This window comes from Pinus tabuliformis, chromosome 7, assembly GCF_031772625.1.
Source record: "Pinus tabuliformis cultivar Carrire ecotype Pingquan chromosome 7, CPIR1, whole genome shotgun sequence".
Lineage (NCBI taxonomy): Eukaryota > Viridiplantae > Streptophyta > Pinopsida > Pinales > Pinaceae > Pinus > Pinus tabuliformis.
Genome location: NC_142293.1, coordinates 812,898,591 through 812,907,882, shown reverse-complemented (window position 1 = coordinate 812,907,882; position 9,292 = coordinate 812,898,591). Strand labels below are relative to the sequence as shown.

The 9,292-nt window shown below is 34.5% G+C and overlaps 1 protein-coding gene across 1 annotated transcript; it reads right to left on the bottom strand.

The window, feature by feature from the left end:
• Positions 1-2,406: 2,406 nt before the first annotated feature.
• Positions 2,407-3,953, bottom strand: LOC149250061 (xyloglucan endotransglucosylase protein 1-like). The gene is made up of 4 exons (XM_089456383.1): positions 3,597-3,953; positions 3,369-3,469; positions 3,054-3,247; positions 2,407-2,968 (listed from the first exon to the last, which is right to left on the bottom strand). Exons 1-4 carry the CDS (start codon positions 3,763-3,765, stop codon positions 2,608-2,610), a joined length of 825 nt encoding a protein of 274 aa, XP_089312509.1. The 5' UTR covers positions 3,766-3,953; the 3' UTR covers positions 2,407-2,607.
• Positions 3,954-9,292: the final 5,339 nt, after the last annotated feature.

The window sequence follows — 9,292 nt, the reverse complement described above, 5'->3', positions numbered from 1 at the left end:
ATTAAATGTTAATAACTATGGTTAGCTATGTTTTTTCACAACTATTATGGTTTATTATAGTTATTTTTTGTCAAACAAATTTAATTATGGATAAACAAACTCAACTATAGTATTTGTGGATAATTATAGCTATTTATAATTAAATGTTGATAATAATGGTTAACTATGTTTCTCTAGAGTTACGTATAGTTGATCATAGTTAATCTTTTCCAAACAAGTTCAACTATGGTCAAACAAACTCAACCATGCTCTCCATGGTCACCAAGTTCAACCATAGTGGATTTTGTTTAACCGTGGTCAAATTAGTTAGACAATGGTCAACCATGGTGAACATACTCATTCGTAGTTAACCGAAGCCAACTGTGAACATCATGGTCAAAACATACCCATCCATGGCCCACCATGGTCATCCATAGTCACATTTAGGCCATGGTAATCTATCATGTTTATCCTTGGTCAACCATAGTCAACCATTACCAATCATAATCAAGCAAGATCAACCATAATCTATCCTCTTTTAATCATTAGTTATCCATGGTAATCATGATTAACTTAAATCAACGATAGTGAACCCTCCTCAACAATTATTATAACATTAACATTAACATTTATGTAATATCAACCATTGTCACCATTAATGTAACCTAAATGTAACAATGGCCAACATTAATGTAACATTGTTAGATTAATGGTTTATCATAGTTAACCATGGTTAGCTTGAGTCACCCTTTTTCGACCTTGATCAATCTCATCAACCATAATCAACTATCATTAATCATCAACTCTTTAAAACCATAATTAATCTTTATCAACCATATTCAGTTTTAGACAACTATTTTTAATTATAATTAATCAATATAAATCATAGTCAACATGATCTACCAATCTATACATCCAACTTACTCATCAATTAAATTATATTGATAAATATAATAAATATAACATAATTTCCACTTTTATAAGTTAATAAAAATACGAAAATAAATCCAATAAAATGGTATAAACCACATTTATTAATAAGTTGTGCTACTAAAGCTTCTTGACAAAATAAAAATAAAAAAATGTGCTAATAAAAGCTTCTGTGTGTCAAAATAATTTGTTCTGTGGATGCCTTGTGTAAGTGTTTGGACAGAGAACTGCTGAATTGGAACGTTGTCGTATATACGTCGTCTAGATTTTTGGGGGCATGGTATATTCCTTAACCAAGTATGACGACAGGATCAATGCAGCGAGAGTGAGCTACAGATTCACGACACAGATTGAGAATTTAGACAGGGTCGGAGTCTTGGTGACGCTTAGTTGCTACAGTTGAATACAAAACAATTGCTTGTACGAGACTCAACAAGAATCACGACTATATATGGCAGATACTAAAAACAGTGGGTGGGAAAGATTGCGGTTTCGCGATTTACGATAACTACTACCAATTTCAATTTCCAAATAGACCACTGTGTCCAAGAGGATATCGGAGTCAGGCGCTTGTGTGCAAGCAACACCTAGGTTTTACACTTCAGAGGTTTAATTAGATTTCACTCATCTGCTTTTATATATATATAAAAAAATAAAATAAAAAATTAGGTTGGAAATAATGTTTTTATGTTTTTGTTGTGAATTGTCATTATAATTCTCTAAGTGTTATTCCAGGTGTTATTTTAGAAGTAATTATTTTACTAAGTGTAATCATAAGTCCATTTTTTAAATTATTTTCATTTAGAAGTCTGCGATCTAATTATTATATGCGTAACTATTTTATATAATCCATAAACCATGTATGTTTTATTGCGTATTCACTCTTTGATCTCTATTTTTCTAACATTCTATTCATTCTTCAGGAAACTCAATATATCATCTAACGATCAGAGGGAGCATCGAATCGAAGAATACTAAGTTTATCAGTTACAGCACTCATTTGCACTCATGAAATACATTCGGCGTTCTTGCTTGCAGTATTAGTTGCCTGCAGTATTGTTGTTCTGCTCGCACATAATGGAGATGGGAATTATTGGCTTGAAGTCTGATCATATTAGTCATCCATTCATTGTCATGAGTCATCACGCATTCTATAGCCACGACGCTCAATCTTTTTCTCTCTCTGCGTTGTGCGAGACAGAATAAGGACTAGTAAGTCGGTTTATATGCTCGTCTATATCCAGAACCGGTATTGGTGTTTGCTTTGAATTATGAATTTCTGTGGTAATTAATTTTGTAGGATATACAATTGCTAAGGAATCAAATTTTAATTATAGATACAGGAAGGAGAGATTCATTATCCAACTTAGAAAAAAAATCGAAACTTTGGGGGAATCGACATTGATATATACCAACTCGGTCAAGGTTTTGGACCTTGATAAGTTGGGTGGCTCTCAATTTTCCGTTACAGGCACATAAAGAACAATAGTATCAACATTAGCTTATAAACATTGATATTATAAAAAATAAAATAATCAATCCTCTTGATTATTACAGAATTTGTATGCAGAAATGTATGCACTGGAAAGCAGTGTCAGAATGAATGTCAGAGAACTGAATACAGGGAAGGAAAGAACAGTTAGAAGCACAGGGCATCTAGAATTCATCAATCAGATGACAGAGTTGAGTCAAGAGTGCTCATTTGCATTCTGCGGGTAGCCCCTGGGCGTACCTCTTTGTGTCTGCACAGTAATCGTAGATCATATAGTTCTTTCGCACCCACTGAAGCTTCTGCTCTTGGTTCGAGTCCAAAGCCTCCTCTCCAGCGAAGTTAGAAGAAGAAGTAGAGGCATTGAAGTTGTTGAAGGATGCAACAAAGGGGGCTTTAGTCCAGTCTGTCTTGACCAGGCCACCTCTCGTTGCCCAATCATCTGCATTCCAAAGGCTGGAGTACATCCTCATTGCTTGGCTCTTCGGATAATGATAATTGCTATCTATTTTACCCAACTCTGTCTCCCTATTTTTAAACACACGAACAGGAATCCCGTCTACAGAAAATCTGAATTACAAACATGCATTTTTGTTAATTTGAGAGATTTTATCGTATCATATTGAATAGATGAACGAGTAATTAGGATACATACGTAATTTGATTTGGTGTCCAGAGCACGGAGTAAGTGTGAAAAGCCAGGGTTGGGTCGAACCACAGGTAGAATTGCTGCTCACGATTGCCAAGGCCTTGAGCGAAGATATTAGTGTGCATAATATAGGGATCTCCAGACAGGTTGCCTAGAAATTCATAGTCTATTTCGTCGTGTTTGGGACCTTGAGACGACAGCTGCAATGGGGTGATAACAACAACATCTTGTTAGCATAGCATAGCACAAGTTATAGCTATATATTTGTGTTATTCAGAAAAAGATAGGGGCAAGGCAGGGTAGAGGAAAAAGAAAACATACATAATAGGCAGTAACTGTGCCTGCAGAGTTCCCAGGGACCAACTTGATTTGCATATCAATTTTAGCAAACAGATACTCATTCTTGGATTGAAACCCAGAACCTGCTATCAAGAAAAGGAAGAAGGGAAGGACTAAGATGTCTACATGTAGTATACTAAATATAGATGAAGATAAAATAAGAAAAGAACAGAGCATGATGCCATGGAAACCAAGTTTACCCAATATTACCTTTAGTGTGATCCAGAGTAAGCTGCAGTTGTTGCCCATTGTCAAGGATTTTACCACGACCATTGCCCCATGTGATGTCGACGTCGTTGTAGAAATTTGCAGAAACAATTACAAGAGGACTCGATGAGATTAATAACAAAAGAAAGAGGAGGGGATTGCCCATCTCCATAAATTATGGATTAATAGAAATAAAGGAGCTTGAATTTGAGATCCAAATGCCGATTAATGCAAGGAGCACGACAAAATAGCTCGAGATGTACGTGCGCAAGGAAAGAGTAGTGCAATGAATGAGTAAAGAAACAGGTATTAGGCTCAAATCGCAGTGGGCGATCTATGGTTTGGGAATGATGGTCGATTGGATTTATATAGAAAAGAAATGGGAGTGGCCAGTGTATGGATCAAACGAGGGAGCGAAGGAAACAATGAGAGGTATACAGCTGCAGCCAGGCAGGCATACATTGAGTGATTGAATGCCGTGTTTGACCTGCGTTTGTGTGGAAAACATGGGCGTATCTGATCTCATCCCATAAACCACAGCATGAGCAATGGCTATCCAGCCACCCAGATTGAATACCATGGATGAAGGAACTATCTGAGAACAATCCAAGCAAGACAGTGACACGTATACAGTCGGGCACATCGAATGATTGAAGAGCAGTGACAGGTATACAACCGGGCTCACTGAATGATTGAAGGGCATCTTGGTGCTCTTGGCCTTGGTCTATGTGGAATCCAAAGATGATATTTGCGATTGGGGGTTCCGAGACAAACTCAACTCAACCACTTTTCACTTCCGCGTGGCTCATTTTTGGTGATGTATCGGCTCACTGAATGATTGAAGTATCGGCTCACTGAATGATTGAAGGGCATCTTGGTGCTCTTGGCCTTGGTCTATGTGGAATCCAAAGATGATATTTGCGATTGCGGGTTCCAAGACAAACTCAACTCAACCACTTTGGCTCCTTTTTGGTGATGTATCGTAATTATATTGTTTTAAATGAAAGTACGCCCAAGGAGAGAGTCATCCAAACCATTGGAATCTCCATCCAATTCAGTCGCTGAATCCAACTGGCATCTTGATTTTGCCTACCTCTCCTTCCTACTCCAACGCGGTTTGCTTTCAAGTAACTGCCATCACTAAAGACTTAGTGCCCTTAATTTCTTTATTCGATGTGGTCTTGTATAGTCAATTTGCAGCCTTCAGTGTACCTACTTGTTATTCGATTTGCTCATAGTGCGGGCAAGAAATCAGATTTGACATCTCTTCAAAAAATAAATGTTTTGCTAACCTTTTCCCCGTGGAAAAGACTTCGTTTTTAACAACTCGATTCCATCTCATAATATACGCAAAACATTGCATTTATCTAATCTGATGGAAAATTTCTTCCAACTAGAATTAAGCAATCGGTGGCCTCCATTCCACATCTGCTCACTCTCTTTTAGTTTCAAAGTTGACTAAATCTCCTCGGATTTTACATTCACAGGAAGGTTGTGTGAATTGTTTAATCAATGAAAGATTTGTTAAATTCTTTTTTAAATAAGTCAATAGGTTTTTTATGGTGAGGTTCTTCCTCACGACACCATAGGAGATTGGTTCGTCAGCCTGCTAAAGTTAGCGAGGGTGTTCCTGGTCTCAGATATAGTAGTTATCACGGATGGCGCTTATCACCATGAACATGAGTTTCATGCCGTAGACTCTTTTTCGACCTATGTTGTCACCGAGCTAACCAAAGAATTGTTGACTTGACAGAGCTCTGCAAAGAGCGACGACGGTCACCGCTGCCGATGGTCCTTCTGACAGTGTTCAAATTCGAACACGTCACAGCCCTTGAAGTGCTCAGCGAAATTTACCAGTCAAAATTTATGATTTTTACAATTTTTTTTTTCAAATTTAAATAATATTATAAAATGTTTTATCAAGGGTTACTTGTGAATAAGACATTTCAAAAAATTCGAGTTCTCTCACTGATGTAACCCTTTGTAGGAGGTTCTCACAACACTCAAAAAAGTGGAATGGGGTGTAACGAAGGTTGTACATCCATTCCCAGGGCATTAGTCATAATGGAAGCACTCATAGAGTTAGCAGTAATGATATGAGTTTTTTTTAGGCATTTATTGATAGAAGAGGAGAAGCATCTATGTATTGGTATCTTGAAGGTATCAAAGATTTAGAAGAAACAAATGACAAAGGACAGAATTGATCATGATTGAGGTAGATTATTGCCTGTGAATCTTGCCTCCATTGATTTTTTCAATCCCAACCTTACAGTGGGTGCAGCACAAATTCACAAGGTATTTTTAACTCTCAATTTTAATTTTCAACTTTCATTTCCTTGACCTCTCATTCAGTTCATTGATTTAGGCAAAACCGATTAAAATTATTATGTCTGGAATGGTTGATTAATCTCTATAATTATTATGTATGGAATGGTTGATTGATCTTTATATAGTGATGTGTAGACTCTGGATTTTTTTATATCGTCCATCATGTCATCGATGAACATTTTTTGGACTACATCTTTGAGCAAAGTCACAGCTTTTTTCCCTTCCTAAGGAGGAAATGATGAAATTGATGCAGAATGAGAGCCATCAAGGTTACACTTTGTATCAAGCAGAATCTCTTAATCTTTCCATTCAACCCAAAGGTTTGATGTGGATTTGTGTCTCCTTATATTTACTTATGCTTGTAATTATATCTTGCTCTACTGAACTCTGAAAAATCAATTCATTGAAGTATTTCACTCCATATTTTTTCATATTTTCGTTTTTCTAGGGGATTGGAAAGGGAGTTATGAAGCTTTTGAAGCGTTGATAAAGGAAAGCGATTTCACGGTCTCAATCAATGGCCTTCAACACGTAGGCCTTCAACACGTATGCATTTCAACATTTGAAACAATATTTTTCATATTTGTCGAGTACTTAAAAATAGATTAAAGTGACAGTATTGACATTTTTACATCATAAACACATACTACATTTTGTGTGGTATCTCCATTTTCCTTAATTTGTAAAATTTTATTCTTTCTTGTCAATCCACTATTAACACAAGATTGTTCAATTATAAGATTACCCAATTAAATGGTGATAACTACACTTACTGATTCAAAAATCTTTTTTTTCATCTTGTAAATAACTACTACCATCTACTACATCTTCGAGGATGATGAATATATTCGAGTACTGATCATCCTACCACTATGAAAACATCTTCCATCCTATCTTTACGAGGACATATTCATGATATTACTTTGATATTTCACATAGATATCTTGAGATAGTATAATAAGGCCGATAGGGTTCCTTACATTTTCCAGAAAGACATCATTACTTTGAAAGTTCGACATGGAAATCTTGAGATAGCATAATGAGACCGATAAGGTTCTTTCTTTAGGGTTTTTTTTAGCGAACATCGGTATATAGACAAAGTAATAAATGAATACATTCTCATTTTATAGTAATAAATCAAATAAATTAGTTAAAGATGTAATTTTGTCGTGTTTAAGAATATATTAAAATGATAATATTGACATTTTTACATCATAACCACATTCTCTATTTTATTTTTATTTTCTTTCCTAATTTGCAAAATTTCCTTACTTTCTTGTCAACCAACCATTCATACAAGATTGTTAAATTTTGACAACCATTAAGACAATATTGTTCAATTATGATATTACCCCATTAGTGGTGGTAACTAAGCTTAGTGATTCGAACGTTTTTATATTCTTGTAAATAACTACTACCATCTTTTTTCTATTCTTAGATGATTATGTGACTGACAACCATAATGCTTACAAAAGCCTAGCATTTATAAAATCAAACTTTATTTAAAACTCCATATTTCTTCTCTTATCTTAAAAATACTTTTTCTTTATTAACTCTCTAGTTTTTGAAAACATACAAATTAATGCTATAAAAAAAAATGAGAAATAATAAGTGTGTTTCCCATAAAATTATGTAGAGTTTTGAACTCGAGAGAAGTGTTAGAATGAAACTCCAGGGCTCTATTAATAACCACACACCCGAATATTGGTCTGCCTACAAGGCTACAACTTAATTTCGTTTTTCCGGTTGCCCTTCCCAAAACATATAGAATGCCAATAGCTATCCATACAACTACTATTGTGTCTCCCGCTTCATTCTCTCCATTCAACATCTAGGAAATAAGTTGTGCATGAGGATGTCCATGTAGCTGCTGCTATGAAGGATTTTTAGGAGATGTTGGAATCATAGAAAAATTAAAAGACATTGTTAATGAAAAGAAACCATATTATTAGAAAAAGACATGAATCAAAAGAAACCACATTATTAGATAAAGACATCAACGAAACTTGAATTCATTGTAAGGACCAAATTTGAAAACCATTTTTAAACAAAAAAATGACCAACCAAGCCTTACAACAAAAAAAACGACCAACCAAGTCATACAACAACAACATTGCAGATGTGTATTACATATTACAATATATCTGCATTACATATTACAATATTTCCCTATTAGATATAGAAAACATTCCTTTTAATTACATAAATTTTTGAATCTATAGATTTTGAAGTTTTTAATGGAGATGAAAGTCTATTGATAGTGTTTTTTAATTGAGCAATGTTAAGAGAAAAGTTCAATTCCCTTGATTGTTGAAGGTATATATTTGTTTTTTAGGTTTGCTTTAAATTGTTTCAAGCTGAACAAAATAGATAGTATAAATTAGAAACAAATGAAAACTGAAAAAACTTTCCATTATGCAAATAGATTTATATTTTCAATGATGTAAATTCAAATACTTTTGAAGATTATCTAATGAATAAAAGAAACATATGTTTACCTTTTTTTAATATAATTTGAAAAAAATGTTTGCCTATTTACTAAATTATATTGAGATTTTATAGTGTTTTAATGTAGCCACTTTTTAAATTTTAAATATTTAGAAGGACACCATTTCATTTTGGCATTTTTTTTTGTAAAAAGTTAACTTAATATACACTTGTTAATAGAAGTACAATTTTTTCTATAACTTTCCATCTTTGAAGGGTTAGATAACTATATGCCCTTCCAAATAAAATTAAGACTGGCCCTTCAAATTTGATCACTAGTCCTTGAGCAGGTACGATGTTGCTTATTTTGGATTTAATTCACTGTGCCCATTATTTTCGTTTCCACATTGAAGTGAAGCTCTTTATATGTCCATTTATATTATCAGCGGAGGACTCTATATCTTTCTTTTGAAAAATGGTTCTGCTTTGAAATCACCCCAAGAAAACCGATCATAATAACTGTTTGTAACAGAGTCTCTTGTCTTGTATTTCATCTTGGCTCACATGTTTTCTGGCAATTGATATGTATGATAATATTCTTAGACGTTTCATTACAAGGTGGACTAGCTGTCATATTCATGAATTGATTAGTTTTGATTTGCTTGTAAGATGTCTCATTTTTGCAGTGGAATTTCTTTTGCTTGATGTTCTATGCATGCTTTCTGGTTTATGTCAATGCAGGAGATCGAATCCTTGGGTTTCTATATTGATGATATAAAAGGTTAAGAGGAAAAATGGCCCTTTCTCCAGCTCAGAAAATAAGGAGTCGTCCTCGGTTAGGCATTGGTAGCTATAGAAAGACTAGGTCATTAAACTCTATCGGTGAAGAAAACCGCAAATAAGCCAATCATAAAGGCAAATTTTTGAAGCTGCTTATTGTTCCC

Coding starts and splice junctions, on each gene's coding strand:
- LOC149250061 (XM_089456383.1), bottom strand. CDS start 3,765: ATGGAGATGGGCAATCCCCTCCTCTTTCTTTTGTTATTAATCTCATCG. Junction 3,470..3,596: donor TACTCTGGATCACACTAAAG/GTAATATTGGGT, acceptor TCTTGATAGCAG/GTTCTGGGTTTCAATCCAAG. Junction 2,969..3,053: donor TGGACACCAAATCAAATTAC/GTATGTATCCTA, acceptor TTTGTAATTCAG/ATTTTCTGTAGACGGGATTC.